This window comes from Girardinichthys multiradiatus, chromosome 3 (genome assembly GCF_021462225.1).
Source record: "Girardinichthys multiradiatus isolate DD_20200921_A chromosome 3, DD_fGirMul_XY1, whole genome shotgun sequence".
Classification (NCBI taxonomy): domain Eukaryota; kingdom Metazoa; phylum Chordata; class Actinopteri; order Cyprinodontiformes; family Goodeidae; genus Girardinichthys; species Girardinichthys multiradiatus.
In genome coordinates, this window is record NC_061796.1 from 44,505,171 (window position 1) to 44,526,467 (window position 21,297).

Sequence of the window (21,297 nt, forward strand, 5' to 3'; positions counted from 1 at the left end):
TACCTCAAACATTTTTGCAAGCCACTATGCTTGGCAGAAAACTAGAAGTTACACATTATCCAGAACACACCTTCCCCACTGTAAAACACGATGGTGGCTGCATCATGCATTGGGGATGCCATGACTTCGCATGGACAGGGAGACTGGTCAGAGTTTATGAAATTATAGATGTAGCTAAATACACATCAGAAGGCCACCTGTTACAGACCACAAAAGACTAGAGACGGGGACAGAAGTACAAATGCAAGTAGGACAACAACAAAAAAAAAACAAAAAAAACATGCAGTGAGAGCAACAATGGAATAGTTTACATCCAAGAAGATTTAAGTGCAATAGCCAAGTCCAGTTCAGATCTAAATCCAATGGAAAATCTTTGGCAAGACAGAAAAATGCTATTTAGAGGCTCTCCCATCTAAGTTGGAGCTAATTTACACAAATAGAATGGGCAACAATTTTAGTCACAAGATAGGTAAAATCAAGACTGCAGCGTTGCAGCATTTCTACAACACACTAAATTCAAAGCCAGTGAGTAAGTATCATTGATATTGAAGAAAAATATATATATATTTAAACACCTCAATGATCAGGTAATATGTTTATATAGCAGTAACATGCATGTTTTCTTGAACGAGACATGCGGCATTTATTTTGTAAAGCCACAGGAAGTGTGCTCCATTTTTTTCTATCGTGACGTTGTGCTCTACCAGAACGATTATGTTGGCTTCAACAGGAGAGCCTACTTTGACAGGGCAGATCTCCGCCATATGGCAGTAGATTGGGTGAAATGCTGTTATCTGTGGCTGCTGTTGTGGCTCTACATCTGGGCGTCCGAGTCCAGAAACACCCGGTAAGACCGCCGGTGTCTTTTAAGCTTAATACTAATGTTAGCCTGTTAGCTGCCGTTAGTTAAGTCTATTGATTAGTATGTCTACTTTTTGACCCTAAAGTGAAGTATACTTAATGTAATTTTTTTGGCAAAACTATTCCTAAATGAACACTATTTTTTAAGTGTCAAAAACAAAAGTACGCGAACTAACCCTAACTTTGCTCAACAGCTGTTTGGTAACAGTTTCTCATTTTAACTCTTATCTGAGATGTTGAATTGAGAAAATGACCCAACTTCTAGTCACAAGGTAGAACGTCACGTTTTGCCTTGGTTTACGGAAGCAGTTTCTGTTTAAAATGTTTCCGTAGTTGCATGTCTTCACCACAAGATGGTGCTGTTATACCATACTTTTTAGACTAGAATTAACACCATTCAAATCATAAATGAACACTGCCTTGCAAAAGTAGTAATACTGTATAGCTCCAAACCTACCAAGAAATGGCATTCAAATAATCTGACAGGTTGGAAGAGGAGAACATTTATCAGAAAAGCTGCCAAGAGGCCCATGGGGGACACAGCAAACATGTGAAAGAAGGCGCTCTGGTCAGATTAGACAGAAATGTATCTGTTTCGCCTGCATGCAAAATGCACGTTTGGAGGGAAACGTAACATGACACATAACACTGAACACACTGAAACACTGTGGTGACAACATAATGCTTTTCTTCAGCAGGATCATAGAAGCTGGTCAGAGTTGATAGGGAAAATGTATTGAACTAAATGCGGGGAAAATCCAGGAGGAATACCTGAGACGGCAGAAGAGGGAAAGATTCACCTCCCAGGAGGACGAAACTAAACCAGAGTCGCAGTTCAACACATTAGATTAAACCATGTGTTAGAATGGCCTGTTTGTAGTATTTTTTCATTTTAAATTAAGAAAGGCAAATGTATCTCTTTGTGTGGTTTGAGTATTAGTAGAATCGATCGTTTTCAGTAGGTTACAGTTCTTTTAATTAAACAGTGTTGAACTTAGAGATATTGTTTTTGTTGTAGTCCGTCATTAACGTGTAGCAGCAGACAGTAGCAGAAGCTTACACATCAGTCTCAGGTGCGTTGGGCTGCCGAGGGGGGGCGTATCTGAAACATTAGGCATTAAGGTAAAAGTTAAATTAATTAACGACATTACTGTCATTCAAATGCAACATATGTCCGCTCCAAGTTCCTTGGAGTCTGAAGAAAGCATGCGCGAGAGGTACATTGGTTGACCGGGCTGGAGTAAGACGGACCGGAATGGAACAGAAAATTGGAGTTGATGGAGAGCGGGTTCATCGACGGTGACATTCGGAGTAGTCACGGAGAATGTGGAACCGTTTTCATTAGTTAACATAACAGAGTTGCTCCGTCGGTTGGATCGGAGCAGAGCAGGAACGGAGGATGAGGAATTCTTTCGCCTCCCTCTACAAACAACTGTAGCAGCTTCGCAGGCAGGAAGGAGCAAAATAAGTAAATTTTAAGGTTTCATTATATTTAAATTTTAAACTCTCTGATTATGGTTAGTATAAGTGCGTAAATAAAAATTAAGATAACCGCCTTGAACGTTGTGGGTGGGTTTGAGTGCTCGAATGATCCTAGAGGCTATGTTGTCTGGGGCTTAAATGCCCCTTTTAGGGTCTCTCATGGCAAACAGGCTCTGGGTGACGGGTCAGACAAAGAACGGTTCAAGACGCATTCATGAGGAGCAAAAAATTGAGGCACTTGACATCCGGTACGGCGGAGCCGGGTTCCCACCCTGGAGCCAGGCCTGGGGTCGGGACTCGTCGAAGAGCGCCTAGTGGCTCCTCGCGGGACCCAGCTGGGCCAAGCCCGAACGAGAGACACAAGGCCATCACCCAGTGGGCCCACCACCTGCAGGGGGAACCATGAGGGACCGGTGCAAAGAGGATTGGGCAGCGGACCAAGGTGGAGACCTCGACAGCCCAATCTCTGGATGCTTAGGCAGGCTCTAGGGATGTGGAATGTCACCTCGATGTGGGGGGAAGGAGCCTGAGCTTGTGCCGGAGGTCGAGAGATATCGACTAGAAATAGTCGGGCTAACCTCCACGTACAGCGTGGGTTCTGGAACCCAGCTCCTCAAGAGAGGGTGGACTCTCTTCTACTCTGGAGTGGCCCGCAGGGAGAGGCGGCGAGCTGGTGTGGGTTTGCTCGTTGCCCCTCAGCTCAGCCATCTTGTGTTGGGCTTTACCCCAGTGGATGAGAGGGTCGCATCCCTGCGCCTTCGGGTCGGGGATAGGTCTCTGACTGTCGTTTTGGCCTATGTGCCGAGCGGTAGTGTGGACTACCCAGCCTTCTTGGCGTCTCTGTCAGGGGTGCTGCATAGTGCCCCTCCCAGGGAATCCATTATACTGCTGAGGGACTTTAACACCCATGTGGGAAACGACAATGACACCTTGAGAGGCGTGATTGGGAGGAATGGCCGCCCCGATCTGAATCCGAGTGGTGTTTTGTTATTGGACTTCTATGCTAGTCACGGATTGTCCATAATGAACACCATGTTCAAACATAAGGGTGTCCATCAGTGCACTTGACACCAGGACACCCTAGGCAGGAGGTCAATGATCGACTTTGTAGTCGTGTCTTCAGACCTTCGGCGGCATTTTTTGGATAGTCGGATGAAGAAAGGGGCTGAGCTGTCCATCGAACACCACCTGGTGGTGAGTTGGATCTGCTGGAAGAGAAGAAAGCCGAACAGACTTGGCAGGCCCAAGTGTATAATGAGGGTCTTGTGGGAACGTTTTGGCAGAGCCGTCGTCCAGGGATGTATTCAACTCCCACCTCCAGGAGAGTTTTGACCAGATTCAGGGGGAGGTTGGAGACATAGAGTCCGAGTGGACCATGTTCTCTGCGTCTATTGTCGATGCTGCTGCCCGTAGCTGTGGCCGTAAGGTCTGCAGTGCCTGTCGTGGCAGCATTTCCCGTACCCGTTGGTGGACACCAGCAGTAAGGGACGCTGTCAAGCTGTAGAAGGAGTCCTATCGGCTGTGGTTCGCTTGTGGGACTCCTGAGGCGGCTCACGGGTATCGTGAGGCCAAGCGTTGCACGGCCCGGGCTGTGACAGAGTCAAAAACTTGGGCCTGGGAGGAGTTTGGTGAAGCCATGGAGAAGGACTACCGGTTGGCCTCGAAACGATTCGGGCAAACCGTCCGGCGTCTCAGGAGGGGAAGCACATTGTTTACAGTAGAGGTGGGGAGCTGCTGACCTCGACTGGGGACATTATCGGGTGGTGGAAGGAGTACTTCGAGAATCTCCTCAATCCTGCCATCATGCATTCCCTGGTGGAAGCAGAGGCTGGGGACTCGGGCTTGGACTCTTTCATCACCCGCGCCTTAGTCCCTGAGATGGTTAAAAAGCTCCATGGTGCCAGGGCTTCGGGATTGAACGAGATCCGCCCTGAGTACGAGTCTCTGGATGTTGTGGGGTTGACCCGTCTCTTCAACATTGCGTGGCGGTTGGGGACAGTGGCTCTGGACTGGCAGACCGGGGTGGTGGTCCCCCTTAATAAGAAGGCTGACCTTAGGGTGTGTTCCAACTATAGGGAGATCAAACTCCTCAGCCTCCCTGGTAAGGCCTATGCCAGGGTATTGGAGAGGAGAGTCCCGCCGATAGTCGAACCTCGGCTTCAGGAGAGCAGTGTGGTTTTCGTCCCGGCCGTGGAACACTGGACCAGCTCTATACCCTCTACAGGGTACTCGAGGGTTCATGGGAGTTTGCCCAACTGGTCCACATGTGTTTTGTGGACCTGGAGAAAGCATATTTAATTTAGTTTCCAATAAATATCATGCAGTGTTAGGAATCTTTCAGTCAAAAATGTAATTTTAACTGAATTGAAAAGACAAGGACTACAGGCTCAGACTGGAAGTTCAAACTTGCTCAAGTTCCTGATTAAATTAAATATGTTCTTAGGTAATTATTAATAAATAATGTAATAAAAAAAGAATTAAGTTAAGTTAATAGAGGTAATTTATTCTGATCCTTAAAAGGTCTTAAAAGAATGAAACGTTAACATGGACTAAATCCCAAGTAATAATGAAAGGAAATCAACACACCGTATCTTTGGCATATGACATAATTCATACCTGCTCTGTATGTTTTTAGAGAAAATGAATATTAAATGCTCTGTGCCTTTTTTCTGTCGATTTGCTCATTCCTCTACGTCAGCTCTGTGGTTTATTCTTAGCTCATTTCTATGTTCCTACATAGATTACTCATCATCTTCTGCCATGTGAGTTAAAAAAAGACAGTAAGTATTCAAAGATCTTCAGTGATAAACACGGTTCCAAGAAGAAAGCTTCAGCCAAAGAGAATGCATAGATTTTTATTGATGGAGATTAAACTAAGCTTTCATTTGTTTTCTTGAATTTATTGAAATATTTAATCTTTCATAACAGTTTAGGTAAAAAAAAAACAAAAAAAAACACAGCTCTTTATTTACTTACTGTTATTGTGATAACCTTTTCTTATTTTTCTCCCAGAAGAAAAACCTTGTTCTTTAGTCACTAATCCCTAATATGTCGTTTACCAACGAGAAATGGTCAGAATCACAGTTACGTTTGAAACTTATTTCTGTAAGAACTGCGCAAACAAAACCAAGGTTAAAAGTTTAGAACTGAGAAAGCCACATGAATTGATCGAGCACTCTGTTTTTCTCCGAGAAGAAACCCACAGCTCGTTTCTTTGTGAAAACACATTCCTTCATGGGACAAAACAGATTTCTGCAGCAGACGTTTTGTACACGAGAATTATAGTTACGATTACAGTTAGCCCCTTGTAGATCTTAGCCAGCAGTTAAAGCCTTGCAATGTTTTACTGTTTGACATATTTTACAATATTTTACATGGGAAACAAGTCTAAATATCAAATATGTTGGTGTTTCTGCTTTGGATCTCCTATAAATAAAACCATGCGCTTTGCAGACGTTCTCTGGACGATGACCTCCTCCAGCCTTATACACGGGGCCACGGCCCCACACACTCTCACCGCCACGTCAGGGCCTGTCAAGCCGTCATTTATGGCAACACCACCCATGAGAGCTGGCCCTCCAGTAGCCGAGGAGGGCGGCCGGTTGCCGAGTCAAATGTGTTTGTGACGGATGTGGAGGAAGGCACCAGATGGGTTCTTGGTAACTAAGGATGACATCATTTATATAACAAAATCTAAACCTAAAATTATTTGAGTAATAAAAGTAAAGAAAGGGAAAAACACAATCACAGACTACTATACCATACTGCTGGATTTCTGATTCCAGGTCACATGACTGTGGTCCACGACCCGCTGAAGGCGATGTCTGTGTTGGAACCAGGAGGGCTCGATGGCTGCAGGATGCATCACCGGGTGTCTGTGGAGGACACAGCTAAAGCTGCTGGGTGCCTGTATGCCCAAAACGGTGGATTCTTCAACACAAAATCAGGAGAGTGCCAGGGAAACGTGGTGAGCAGTGGCAGGCTGGTGCGGGACAGTGGCGGGGTGCAAAATGCCCAGTTTGGGATAAGGAGTGACGGCACCCTGGTGTTTGGGTAAGAAGAAAACTTGGAAAACAAGAAAACATAAAGTCATCATTTTTCCTTTTAGGGATGACCAAATATTGCTTAAAGCAACTCAGATAGTACGTTGTGGTTTATTTCATTTTTAATTTAAGGGAAGCTGAAAACAGTATCAAAGCTCCTATTTTAGAAACTTCAGGCTCTTTTCATCATTGTGTACATTTTAGTGCAAGATCTGAAAGTTTTTAACTGAGCAAGTTGGTTCATTTTTGTTGGCGTGTCGTTGTGGGTCTGATAGCTGTCATGTGTTGGAAGTTAAATGTTTTCTCAGTCAACGTAGATTTTTAACAGCTTTATTCTCTCTAGTTTGAACTTCCAGTCTGAGCCTGTAGTTCTTGTCTTTTCAATTCAGTTTAAATTCCATTTTTGACTGAAAGATTCCTAACAATGCATGGTATTTATTGGAAACTTATGAAATTAAGAACATCAGTTGTGAGATTTCCATCATTGTGTCAGTATGAAATTGCCATCACTCAGTTTTAGCATCTTGGCTGCTGTAATTAAACTCTCTGGTGTGTCCTTTAGGGGCAGGGAGTCATTCTGAATGGCTAAATCCTACGTCTGCAGAGTATAAATGCAAGTATATATATTGCAGTCTGTGTGATATTGGCATTCTCCATGTTAATATTACCACGGCAGATGTTTAGCCCTGCTTTAATACTTTGAACATTGAAAGTCCACCCCTTTTAAATATGTCACTCTGTTTTTAGATGGATTTAAATGGTCTAAATGTCTTCCTGCCCTGTTTCGAACATAACATGGATGGTGCTAAAGGCTTGTTCAGACCTAGCTTAGATGTTGAAATAGCTCACAACTGGTGTGTGGATTGGTTCCACAGAGTGAACACTGGGTTGCATAACTGCATCTCTTTGAATAGCTCTTCTAACATATTTTATGCAGTAGAATATTCGGCATAATGCACTGAGATAGTTCATCTTTTAAACCACTCTCTGTACAGTTGTAGTGTTATAACAATAGTCTGATTAAATGGATAAAAGTGACTTGTGACTTCTTCTGTTGGTGGATCAGAGGAGTAACAATGGTGGGTCAACTTTAACCCCCCATTCCTTGTTGGTCTTTACAGTGCTGGTAGAGACATGCAACTTCTCATTGTGTGCATTTATTCAGTAGAGGCAAAAGTCCCAAATCCCAGTCGGCAAAGGTGTTGATGCTGGTAGTACTTGGTTAAACCACCAAATTCCACTGGAAGTCGCTTTATCCTACCAAAAAACTCCATGTTGACCCGTTTCCACTTGGGATGTCCTGGTATTTCAGAGGGTCCATCATACCATGCAGTCTAACAAAGTTCCCAAAGCCTTTGGAAGAGAAACAGGCCCAGACCATCACAGGTTCTCCACCATACATAATAGCTGGTACTTTTTCCATATAACCATATAATAGTTTTCTATTATTTATAGACCATGTCAATGAAAGGTATTATTTGTGTTTGTGTTATTTGTGTGCTTTATATATATTTAAGCAATCTGAAATCATATTTAATACTACATATTTATTATTATAATACTTCACACAAGTATAAAGTATTATCTCTCTCCATGTCGGCCTGTGCTCCTGGCTCGTTTGGTTTTGTGATCTACATCACTAGTCTGCTGAGAGGTTTCCTGTTGATGTGTTTGCGTAGCCCACGGTTTCACCTCTGGTCCACTTCAGCAAGGGCTCAAAAACAATCCTCTGGTGACAAGTTTGTGTCTGGATGACTCGGCATGACACCAGTTCTCCAAAACAGCCTCATTTTCATGAACAGTAGGTTCTCACGCAAAATCCTCTGATTATTGCAGTAGGATCAAATAAAAACCATTTTCACAGACAGCAGCAAACAGTCACGCTCTCGCAGGTCATCTTGAAACCATGAAGAGGTTCTTTTAACTTGTTTGATAACTGGTGTCAACAATCCCAGGAATCTCCACATGATGCAACATTTACCTGCATTAAAGTAAACGAGTCAGTATTTGGGCCTGACTGAAAGATTCTTTAGTTAAAATGCAACATTGGACCCTTTCCTTTGTGTTTACACAGCTGATAGTCCAATAATAACTGACATCTTCCAGAGGCCTAACAGGATGTTTAACCAGTTAACTAACTGAAAATAACACACTAATGTTGGTGATTTCTGTCCTGGAGGGTGTTTAACGGTGAGAAGAGGTCTTTATTTATTTTCTGTCTTATGATGTCCAGGTATCTGTCACAGGAAGATGTTTTAGACCGGTCCAACCCATTTGTTCAGTTGGTCAGTGGAGTCATATGGCTGCTGAGGAATGGAGAAATATACATCAATCAGAGTTTGGAGGCTGAGTGCAGTGAGATCCAGGAGACGGGTATGAACTGGACCTTCACATCCTCTGCTCGAGGCTCTACTGCAGACAGTTCTAAAGGGTTTTGGTTCAGATTTTACCTCTAGATTTGACACATTTTCAACCCAAACCTAGTCTAAATTTAACCCATAGCATAAGGCTTTACTAAACACTATCCAGATTTTCTCTGTATCTAAATTCTAGAAAATGATTCCTCACATGCAGGACTGTTTGTAGGATATCATCCATCCGTGTCCGGAATCAGATTCCCTGACTGATCTGGAATGTTTTGATAGAAGGTGACCCGAAGAGACAAGTATTAATCATAAAAATAAAAGCTGAAATAACGTAAAAAAAAAACAAAAAACATTTGTTTTGCGTTTAAAATGGTTTTGAAAGAGTCCCACAGCATCACAGATCCTCCACCATACCTAACAGTGAGCATGAGGGTGCTTTTCCAAAGATTCATCTGTTGTTTCACCCCAGGGTCAGTTGGAGTATTTGTAGCTAAAAAGCAAAAATAGTTCTTTTCAAGGCTGTTTTATTGCCGGTATGTACCAGAATAAACCTTGGAATCTAAAACCAGAGTCAGTACAGACATAACTTAGTAGAGAAGTATAAAAACACAGTTTGAACATTGGATGAATTACTGACATATTTTTTACAGTGAGTTTTTTTCTTTTATTTGTACTTTAACGAAAACGTACTTATCAAATGCACCAAAGTACATCTGTGTGACGTATTCCATGATTCCTCTGTTTTTATCTGCATTTACTTCAAAACATGAAGAATACAGGGAAACGTTTTGTTTTTTGTTTCCTTTAATAAAACCGATGAGCATTTTTCTTCTTCACGTCAGGGTCTTTAAGGTATTTTGTGGATGTGGTGTCGGCCAGAACAGCAGTGGGCCACGACAAAGAGGGACGGCTAATCCTGTTTCAAATCGATGGTCAAACAAAGAAAAGAGGGTAAGAAAATAAATGAGCTGAAAGATGTTAACAATTGATTTGTGTTCTGCTCTGAACTTACAGTTATTGTGAAATATTGATTAAATGGATGCTGGAGTTTGACATATACCACAGAGTGAGTGTGTTTGTGCTCCCCTGAGGACAGGAGTCAGCAACCTTTTAAAGGAGCCATATTTAGCCTCACATATGTCTTCTGCTGCAAAACCTTCATTGACCTTTATTGAAAAATGTATCTTGTCAGATTATCTAAATACATACTATAGAAAATGCTTTTATACTTTTATGGCAAAAATATAAAAAAAAACACAATTCAGTGTCTTTATTTAGGTTTTTGAAAAAGACCAAATTTACAACATGGAGAACAAAAAACACAATTCCTTGAGGCCAACTGAATCCTATCCTTAACTATGAAAAATGAAAGACAAAATAGATGAAACCCATGAAATGTTCCCTGCATCATTAGTGCAGTTCAATTGTTGACATTTGTTGCATTAAAAGAAAAGAAATACTTAAACTCGTCTTTCTGGTTTTATTTTGTATCTAGAAACATTCCTTAGTTCAGTCAGTGTAGAGGACAGACATGATATTATTTATTTCAGCAGCGTGTTTCTATCACCATGGTTAAACATACAAGCTTCTTATGAACAAAAGTCACACAGAAATGATTATAGTTACAACAAAAAGAGTGTAAGCCTCTTTTAATATCTAGGATTTAAAGAAATTGGTGCATATTTAGGATTTTTGAGGAATTTTGATAGGATCCTTGAATCCTGTTTAGAGACCCTTAGAATGTAGAACTAATTCATAGTTGGTGGATATAGAAACTGGTTTTGCTCACACACATACCAGTAGACTCAGTTAAAACAGCAACTGAAACGTTGACATAGTTGCCTTAAATCAGGCCTATTCCAGTTTAACCTGCTTGTTTTCTTTAGGAATGTTTGTCATGTAGTAAAAGTCGACTTCGTCCTTAGACAAAACCACTTTGAGTCATTATAATGAAACAGGTTGTTAGTTTCATAAAGTCTTCACCAGGAAACTGAACATTTTCAAAAGGTCACCAAACATGAATTCATTATGTGTGAGTCACAATGAAAATAAAGGGTGTGCAGGATTAAATGCAGAGTAGATAGAATGCAACGTTAAATAATGAGGCTGATGATGAATATCTGTGTGTGTTTGTTAAAAAGAAACTGGATACTTACAAGAATATGTGTCTTCAACCCTTTTAAGGTATTTCCACTAATCAATTGTATGGATTTGACTTTCCCCTCACCTTGTAAACCCCCACAACCCTGCAGGCAATCTGAAGATGAATGTTCTGCTGTTAATGATTCAGCTAAGAATACTCTGACATGTCTAAACTGCTACCTTCTGTGCTTCAGTATCAGGCCCCAGCTGGCTAGACCAAACAGACTGACCTTCTGCCTTCTAACAACAACAAGAAATATATTTTCACTACTGCTGGGGGTGCATTGGCAATAAATACATGTTATCTATTGTGTTAGTTTACTTCAGTTATTTGGGTTTTTTTTTTTTTTTTTTAATGTTGGTTGGATGAAGAACCTGAGAGTGGTCAGTGTCTTACCTGCAGCTGGTGGTGCTGTTCTGAACTATCAGGTTTCATTTTACCTGCTTGTCTCTCCAAACTGACCCCTATCCCACAAAACCAACTTCAAAATCTGTCCCAGTTAAAGCTACCATCCTGTAGTTCATTTACTTTATCTTTTAAACAGTATTACTTCATATACTATGGTAAATGTGTCCTAATATATTGTTTAAATGATGTTGTGAATATAAAATACGTTTGTGTTTCCTGTAACTATAAACTTATTAGGGACCAAGTAAGAAGTTATAAAGTTTGAAGCAACTGGTTTTCTCAGCAGTGAGCTCCATCATCTCACCATGTCTGGTTCAGAATGACTTTAAATAACACTAAATCTTGTAACTAGGGCATGTTAGCTTTCCAAAACCTAAACTGTAGTTTTTTGGTTTTTTTTGACAGCATACAAACTGAATTATTGTGGAGTTAAATGATACACTTTTACTTTCTAACATATCTGGACTCAGTAGTAGCCTGGATTTGCTTGACTTTGTTTGGATGTTTTCTGTCTAGACTCTTTTTAAAAGCCGTTTTTATCACAGTTTGTTTCCAGCATTTTAACTGCAGATGCGTTTTCCTTCCAAACAGAATGAATCTTTGGCAGGTAGCTGAGTTCCTGAAGAGAAATGGAGTGATCAATGCCATTAATTTGGATGGAGGCGGGTCTTCCACCTTTGTGACTGATGGCTCTCTGGCCAGCTACCCCTCTGATCACTGGTGAGCCACTAAATCCTTCACATGATACTTCATATCTGAAAGATTATTATTATTTTTTGTTTTTCAAGATTTTTGTCATTTTTCCCTTTCCTGATGGTTTTTTTTTTTAATCCTTGCCAGCACATCTGACAGCAGGTGGCGCTGTAGCAGAGATGTCTCCACTGTTCTGTGTGTTCATCAGCGACGTTGTCATCCAGCGAACTGCAGCGAACACGGTGAATGCGTTGACGGACACTGCCATTGTCAGAGGGGCTGGCAGGGTCCCGCCTGTGACACCCTGGTGTGTCAGCCTCCCGCCTGCGGACCTCATGGTGTCTGCACTGCCGGTAAGCTCGATGTGTTCACCCAGGTTCTCCTTTCTGAGCTGCTTAAGTGAGAATCATTACAGCAGCCCCCAAAACATCACCATTTAGTCAAGATGCACATGTCCACCTTAAAAGCTGCTGCTAAACTTTCTTCATCCTGTTATCGTGTGTGTGTGTGTGTGTGTGTGTGTGTGTGTGTTGCAGGTGGCTGTGTCTGTGATGCTGGATGGAGAGGGGCTAACTGTAGTGAAGGTAAATACGGTTCATTTATTTCCTTACAGAACTGTTCACTCTCATTGAACATTTTCTTACCCACAAACTTCACTATCTTTTATTAAGATTTAATATGAGTCACTAACTCAAAGTGGTCCATGTTAGTGAAAGAAATCTGAGACATAATAATCAAACGATTTTTCAATTAAAATTTATACTCAGCCTTATCTGATCTAATACCCTTCAATGAAATCCACTGACACCTTCAAAAGTCACTTCATTTATTATTTGTTCTCAGTATAAATGCAGCTGTTCAGTTAAGGGCCAGCAGTCCCAAATACTCTGAACCCCCTAAATAAAATCAAAACTTTATGGCCTACATAGAGATTACTGTGTTTAGTGGTAATACTAATACTGAACATTGCCCTGATCATATAATCCCCATTGTGGAGTATAGTGGTGACCGCATCATGCTACGGGGAAGCTCTTCTTCAGCAGGGGCAGGGAAAGCTGGTCAGAGTTGAGGAGAAGATGAATGGAGCTTCTTACAGGACAGTCCTAGAAGGAAACCAGTTAGAGGCCACAACAGACTTCAATCTGGGGTGGAGGTTCAGCTTTCAGCAGGACAATGCCACAAACATACAGCCAGTGATACAAGGGAATGGTTTACAGTAAAGCATATTCATGTGTTCGAATGGCCCAGTCAAGTTCTGAAAGATGCACATGAACTGCAGGACACATTCTCCTCCTGACTTGCTTACATTTCCAGCTCAGCAGCTAAAAATTACATTTTTTTTTTTTTTTTTTTTAATAATATGGCCAATAGTCATGAATCTTAGAGTTTAAACGAGATGAACTGTTTTATCGTTTGTTGGGTTTCTTCTTCCTTTTTGAAGGGTGTCTCCCAGGTTTCTACGGTGACGCCTGCAGCAAAACCTGCTCCTGTTTTAACGGCGGCTCCTGTGATCCAGTCAGCGGACGCTGCATCTGCCCGCCTGGTTTCCAGGACAAAACCTGTGAAAAAGGTAAGAGCTTTGCTTTACTTCATACGTAGCTAAAATAAACACACAAAAATATTTTATCCAAACAACTAGCAGTAGTGGTTACTCAGCGATTCTTGGAAATCTTCTGAATGCAGCAAATAGTTTTTCAACAGAAAATACTTGATGGGTCCTTGAAGGTCTTGAATTTAATGAACAACCTCAGATGTTCTCTCCTGCCAGCTTTGGGACCGCCTAATAGTGAGAACATATGTCTGAATGTGAAAATGACTTTCAGGAGAATATCTTGGTGTTTAAACTGTTATTATAATATGACCTTGACCAGCCATAAAATTAGGGACACTGCTGGGTCCAGCAGCAATACACTTGAACCTTCTGTCAGTCAAGTTTTTTTTTTTTTAGTAGGTGAATAAAAAAAATGAGCTGCATAAAGATTTAGGGCCAAACTGCTAAAGCTGCCCCACTGGGTCAAAGATGTGTCCGGTCTGCAGTGGGAACCACCACAAGTTGCCCAAAGAAGGACAAACACTGCCTCCGTGACAGATTCATGAACTTCTCGTGGTGTTTTATACCCTTCGGACTTGAATCTGGCCTGTGTTTCCGAGCCAAAAGAAAAAGCTTCTGTTGGTAAAACAGCAGAATCAGGAACATGTTGTTTTACATCACGGACCATGGAGATGGCTGGCTCCATGGTATCACATGCTTGGTGTCAGTAAAATGCTTTGAGAGATGTTCTGCTGGAGATGTTTGGGTCCTGCTATCAGATCCAGGTTTTACCCTGATTTTCAGTCTTTCTTTATTTTATTCCAGTTATGAATCTGTTGGGGGCAAAAAAAAACTCAGGTCCATCAAAACGATCTGGTTTTAAACACGGCTTGGTGACACAATGTCGCTGCAGTTATGATTATTAAATGTTAACCAAACGTTTCTGCTGCTGTTTATTAAAGAATCATTTTGAGTCAAATTTCCCTGCATTTTAAATCGTTTTTTATTCATTTTAGTAATTTATTCATATTACTTCATTTAACTATAGTCACAAATAAAACAGATTCTGATGAAAAAGGTGTGTTTGTGTTTTATTTAGAAAAAACCTCGTAAATGTGATGCCTAATCATCAGACTGCCTGAGGTTTTATCACATTTTTATCAGTTTTGTGTCGGTCAGCATATTGTGACACTTTCTTTCAGTGTGTCCTTTGGGTTTCTTCGGTGCGTCTTGCGCTCAGGAGTGTCGCTGTGACGACTTGTGTCCATGTGACCCGCAGACAGGAAGCTGTAACGCCACATTACCAGGAGAGACCAATTCCACCTTACACAGAGGTACGAACACAACCCTGATTCTTCCGTTCTCTGTTGCGAAACGTTTGTGTGATTCTTCATAAAAACATCTTTGTCATTTTCTGCTTGATTCATGTTTGCCTGGTTCGAACAGATCAGACTTTTAACAGGACAGAAGTAGGAACAACTCAGACTTTGAATTTGTTCTAAATCGCATACAAGCATTTATGTAGTTTATTTGGATATGCATGTTTTTAAAAATCAAAGTTAAAATTTCATTTTCAGACATCCAGACAGAAACATACACAGCTTATTAAAACAGAAAGTGCTATGTGAGTCGTGTTCGGTCTCTGTTTTTATATCAGCCAGTGGCATTACTTAGTATTATGGGATCACATATCCAACTGCAGAGATGACTATTACGTAGGAGATGAAGGATACCAGGGGGTGGACATTAACCTGGACATGTTCAAGTTATTCAGTTAGATCCAAATATGCTTTAAGAGATTAAACGGTTACTAGGGTCATTTCTCCCTATCTCTCTACAGCTGGACACTGCCTGGCCAGACAGATGATTACATCCTGGAGACGAGAAGAAGAAGCTCACAGAAAGCAGCCTTATTTAACAGAGTAAGTTCAAAGGTCAAAGTGGTCTCACCTCTGACCTTTCTCCTCCTCTGTCAGTTCTTTATGAAAATAACAGAAACGTAATATCCTTTCAGAGATAAAGCAGGTCTCGACTGTAGCGCCGTTTTTAGTTTCCCCACTTAAATTCAGCATTGATCTAATGTAGTTTTACAAGTAAGAAGTGAAAGTGTTTTGTTGGAGAACCGTCGTTAGATTCAAAAGAGTCAGCAGCCCAAGGAAGTACACTCTGCCATTGTTATGGTTGATCTCTTCTTCTCCTGTATGTTTTAAACTGGTCGCCAGCCGTTATTCTGTGTGCATTCATTTCTACTGACAGCCGTCCTACTGTTCATATGCCAGATCTTCATCATAGAGGAAGATTTCATTTTTTTCCGTTTACATGGACACAGAGACAAGGACGTTTCAAAACGTTGCACTCTAGAACCCGTTTTCAAATTGTGCGGTTTTCAGAGAAGACACGCGCCATTCTCATGTACTTTTCTATTTTCACCAAAAAACCTTCTCATATGAACAGGACCTTAGATTAGTTTTCATTCAGTGTGACCAGAATATTATGAAAAGAAACTGAAGAAAATGTAAGTTGGAAGAATCGGACAAATCTAGATTTACACCAACAGTGTTTTTCTGATTCTTTACACTGAGGCTGACAGTGAAGCAGAGACTGTACTGGCTGCTGCTGCTTCCAGTCTATTTGTGTGATGTAACTCTTAGGAAAACTGCTCCTTTTCTAACACAAACTGATGAAAACCTGTTCAGAAATGTTTTGGGCATAAATAAGGGGTTTGTTCTAAACATAAAAGCCAAACAGGATAAGATATTTTGGCCCTATTGCCCACTGGTTTCTACTGGGGAACACTGATTTCCTGACCAACTTCACAAATAACCAGGTTGTGTTTTAGGCTCTCTTTAACATGAGCAGCCCTCTGAATCCAATACCAAATACCACTTCGTGTTAGGTGCCTTTTTAGTTGCATTTCATTTCCTGTTCATTTAATGGCAAGCTTGATTTTTAATAGCCTAAATTAATTTATTGAGGTCAGGGTCATGAAATTGATTCAAGACCTGTTTCTCTCCTCAGGCGGTCGTGGCTGATCATCACCCTCGTCCTCACCTCTCTTTTGTTGGCCAGCCTGATTGTTCTTCTTCACCAGGCATGTCAACAGTCAGCGACCTCCTGCTTCCCTGAGCACACGGATTATTCCTACGTACCTCTACGTGACATCAACGGAGCCGCTTCGTGTGCTAGAGAAACTGGGGAATCTGGGAATGGGAGCTTGGGACTGGAGTACTCTGATTTTGAGGAGGAAATTTGGTCTCCGTTACATTCAGGAAGGTCGTAGCTGCCTGGAAGACGGAAGATGAGGAGTGAGAGCACTGTTATTGCACTGAAACGCATCTTTCATGCTCTGTCAGTAATGTTGACTAATCTTCATCAGTGGACCTGCTGATATGAAACACGACGAAGCACAACAGTTTATTTACATTGCTCGCATCAAACATATCAGATGTTTCTAGAAGCTTTTAGCAGCTTTTCTGAACTTGGCTCTGGAGTTTTTTTGTGAGTCGAGGCGTTTCAACCTGAAGAGGAACAGAAGCAGATAAAAGTTTGATTTTGTCTGTAATCTCTGGGGTCTGTTTTAGCTCAAGGTACGATGATGTTTGCTGACCTTTGAATGTGAACTGGAACTGTGAGCTCTAACCTGCACAGAGCGATACTTTCTCAGCTTTCTGGGTAAGCTCACGACACAAACACAGTAAATTACATCCCTGACAAAATCCCACCCAGATAGAGACTGTTATAAATGGTATTTTTACTGGCAGTGGGGTGTTACAGGCCTAAAACATGGTGTTTCAATGACTTTAACATTTTGTTAGAAGTTTCTTACACACTTTTCTAAAAATATTTGGCAAACTGGCATCAGTTTTTTATAGGAATGGGAGATTGTTTTTCTGTTGATAAGGTAATAGCTTAATGAATTTTTAATGTATAATTTTAAAATATTTTGTGCCTCCAAGAAACCAAAAATATTGCAGGATTTTTCAAACTTTGGGCCCCTTATAAAGATTGTAAATGATTACATATTTAGGACATTTTTAGTCTGGAACCCATTACCTTTAAAATTCTTTTGTGATAAAGTTTTGAAGTTGAAATGTTGAACTTTTTCCTGCTTGGTCAGATAAAATTGCATCTAAAGAACAGTAATGTTCAAAGCGAACCAAATAGTAATCAGTTTCATTGTGATGATGGTTTTTAGCTCAATGTTTGAGTGAAATATTCTGTTTTCCTCTCAAAAATTTGACCTTTAGGGGTAGCATCTCTCAGGTAAAGTTCGCTCTTGTTTTATGAAGCCAAAGAAATGAGAGGAAAATCAAACTGCAATGAACAAAATGTAGACTTTACTGTCTTAGCTTCAGCAGATCGTCCTTGGAATCCCTCCCTATCTATTAACATCATATTGCATCAACCTAGGTATGTACCCATCTACAGCATGGGTGCCCAAGTCCAGTCCTGGAGAGCTACTACCCTGCAACTTCTTGATGCATCCATGCTCCAAAACAGCTGAATCAGATGACCGATTTCCATCATCAGTCATTCAGCTGTGCAGAGGCCTGGTAACGAGCCGTTATTCAGATGTGTTAGAGATGCGTCTAAAGGTTTAAAGGATGGGAGCTCTGAAGTAAAATGGCAGCTTGACACCTCAGATGTATATGGATGGGATTTCTGGGTTGATTTCTTTGCTGGTGGCAAGAAGCAAAATACATAAATCAAAGCAGATTTTTTTTCATATTTTTCTTTGAAACAAGAAAACTATTTCAGTAATTATGTTTGCTTTTAGGATGTGATTTAAAAATTCACACATTTATTAGTCTGAATGGAGCAAAACTATAAGTTCTGGCTTTTGGAAAGATGTCACCTGAGATGGTTTCATCCTTTAAACATTGGATCAAAATTTAAATCTGATATATTTATAAAGTGTCTTTTAAAAACTGTCAGATGCCGTCCAATGTGCTGTGGATACAATGAAAAAGATAGAAGAGATCATAAACACTAAAAGGGTGATAATCATGTGAAAAATAATAAGGAATGAAACCACAATAACAGTTCATAATCATTCGATTTGAAACAGATGCATCTTGGATTGTTGGATCTTCTAAACTGGACTGTCATCAATAGCTTTGAGACTCCAGAGAAACCTTCTCGCTGGTTCAGCTGTGCTATTTGCACATGAAGCTTATTAATTTCTACCGGTTCTTGCTCAGGTTCTGTCTCTGTTATAACTTGCATAATTCTGCACAGACTTCTGAACAACACATGCAATGAATGTACTGGATCAAGTTGAGGTCATAGTGTCAGTGTCACTGAAGACCGCCATTAATTTTAATGTAAAATAAAACATGTCTGAGGTCATCGTCTTATTCAGCTCCCAGACTGGTGATGAAGCAGGTGGTGGAGCCTTGTTACACCCTCCACCACCATCATGTTACCATGAGGATTCTCCAGCCTGCAAACGTATCTGATTAAGCTTCAGGCAAGGCTGAACTTTCACCCACGGGTGTCTGCAGCTTTAGGGACATTTCTGCCAAGTGGCATTGCTCTGAAGCATTAATTTGACCTCTGACCTTGGCCACTGGCTGCACACTTAACACTGGATAACTTTACGTGAAAACCAAACTTTGTTTCAGGTCAATTTGTTAATTTTCTTTTACTAAAAACCAAAACTTAAAGATTTGACCTGATCTGCCAAGGAAAGGGAAAACAAGGAACTTTAATTTGAACCTGTGGCCATTGATATGTTCCAGTTTAGCTGATTCTTGATTACAGACTTGTACAATGAAAAACTGAACAGTTGGGTTTCCTTTGCCTGACAGAGTTTAAAGCCTAAAAATAACCATGAAAGCACCAGGTATGCTTCCCTGCTGCCTGCAGAGCAGACTGCAGGGAAGCATGAACTATTCTGCTCTCTGAAGCATTGCCCAGTTGCTCAACTATGCCAGTCATGTTTTTCACTGCAGAGCTGAAGTATTTTGTCACAGGCTTCCTACTCTTCATCACATTACCATTTGCTTAGTAAAAACCTGCCACAAGATGCACTTTGTACTGCAGACAGCATCATTTTCAGAAAACACAGCCTCCATGGTCAGTAGATTTCCCTATTTCAGCTACTGTTGCTTGCTTTTTGTATTATAAACGGTTGCATATCAGCTGACATGAAAATAATCCTCAAAACGTTTTGCCAGGATGTTTGTGACTTAATAAAAGAAACAGAGATGCTCTAATGTTCCTCTAATTAATCAATAGTTATCTCATTATCGTAACTAATAATATGTTATGAGTACAGCGATCTTAGATATATTCCTCAAAACATGTTTGGGAATTATTTGCTCTTTTTCTTTAAAAGCCCTCGGGGCGATTTTGTGCTTTCAGGAGAGGCCAAGTGCTACTTTGAAGCTCGGCTGCATCATAGTGTGTGTAACTTGTGTAGACTGGGAGGCGTGTTTACCTGCGATACTGGGACTCACGGTCTTGTGTCCTGTCATTAGTGATTTTTCACATGTGCAGCCACATATCATCATATTACCAATGCCATGCTTTGCTGTCTTGACTGCATATTGGCTCTGGCTAAGTTCTCTATTAGATATTCAGCAGAGGTTTCCGGGGGCCTGATTCAATCGGCTGCGTCGAGGACTGAGGCCTCTGTATATGGGTCGCGTGACCAGCCGCTACGCCACACGCCGCGCCCTCCCCCCTGACAACATTCAAGTCAAACACACAAACCTTGTTTGCATCAGACTAAAAAAACTTGTTAGTTTTGCTAAAATTGATGACATACAGGGTCATTTGCCTTTCAGATTGAATCCATTTGCCTTTTTAATATTAAGATGAAATATCAGGTTTAAAAAAAATTCTTAGGTTTATATTTAGATTTATTTTGAAGAGCTAAAAAATACAGTAATTTATTTTGGGGAAAAAGAAACTATAAAAAAAGGGGTAAAATTATATTAAAGCAGAAAATATGGGGCTCCAACTTTGTTGATTTAGTTTACAAATCCGAAAGGGAAGAAGTGATCCTACTCATTCTTCTATAAGTCATCAGTTATTACATTAAAAAAAATTCAGTCTACACAATCTGATTAAGCATCCAATATAAACAGAAACATTAACTGTAGTTTAAACATCCTCTTTATATTTCATGAAAACCAGACATCTATACCTCTGTTTTACCTTTGGACTTTTTCTCCACTCTGAGCTTCTATCCCGTACACACAGACAGAACCACAAGCAGAATTGTAGAGTACATGAACATGTTTAAAGCTGGAATGTTGCGTATTTAGTTCCATCTACTTTCCTACCAGCGTTGAAAAGCTTTTCTGTCTCTGCTGAAGAAACGTATCCCCACTGCATGATGCTGCCACCACCAAGATTGACAGCCCTGTCTTTGTTTTCTGGCTTTCTTCTTGCCAGATTTGTGGAGCGCCTAATAGTTGTCCTGTTGACAACTTCTCCCACTTGAGCTGTGAATCTCTGCAGCTCCTCCAGAGTTACACGGGCTCCTAGACTGCTTCTCTGATTAATGCTCTCTTTGCTTGTTCTGCCAGTTCAACCTTCTGTCTGACCTGTCTGCTGTGTTCCTTGGTCTTCCTGAGGTTCTCTAACAAACTTCTCAGAATGGGGGTCTTGAAGCAGACATTTCAGAAGCTATCAAAGACTGTCTCTTCTTTGCACGCAATGTGTAAGGTGGAGCAGATTTGTAAACACGGCGCATGTGAGTCACCTGAAATGTTTCTTCCTCAAGCACAATAGAGAAACTAACTGCTTCGGAGGAGTAAT

At 40.9% G+C, this 21,297-nt stretch overlaps 1 protein-coding gene across 1 annotated transcript; it reads left to right on the forward strand.

Annotated features, from left to right (window-relative positions):
• The first annotated feature begins 681 nt into the window (after positions 1-681).
• On the forward strand, positions 682-19,745 carry nagpa (N-acetylglucosamine-1-phosphodiester alpha-N-acetylglucosaminidase). Its single transcript, XM_047361446.1, has 12 exons — positions 682-847; positions 5,797-6,002; positions 6,129-6,396; positions 8,620-8,759; positions 9,595-9,703; positions 11,895-12,023; positions 12,144-12,349; positions 12,533-12,580; positions 13,438-13,566; positions 14,730-14,861; positions 15,368-15,449; positions 16,546-19,745. Exons 1-12 carry the CDS (start codon positions 765-767, stop codon positions 16,805-16,807), a joined length of 1,794 nt encoding a protein of 597 aa, XP_047217402.1. The 5' UTR covers positions 682-764; the 3' UTR covers positions 16,808-19,745.
• The last annotated feature ends 1,552 nt before the right edge of the window (positions 19,746-21,297 follow it).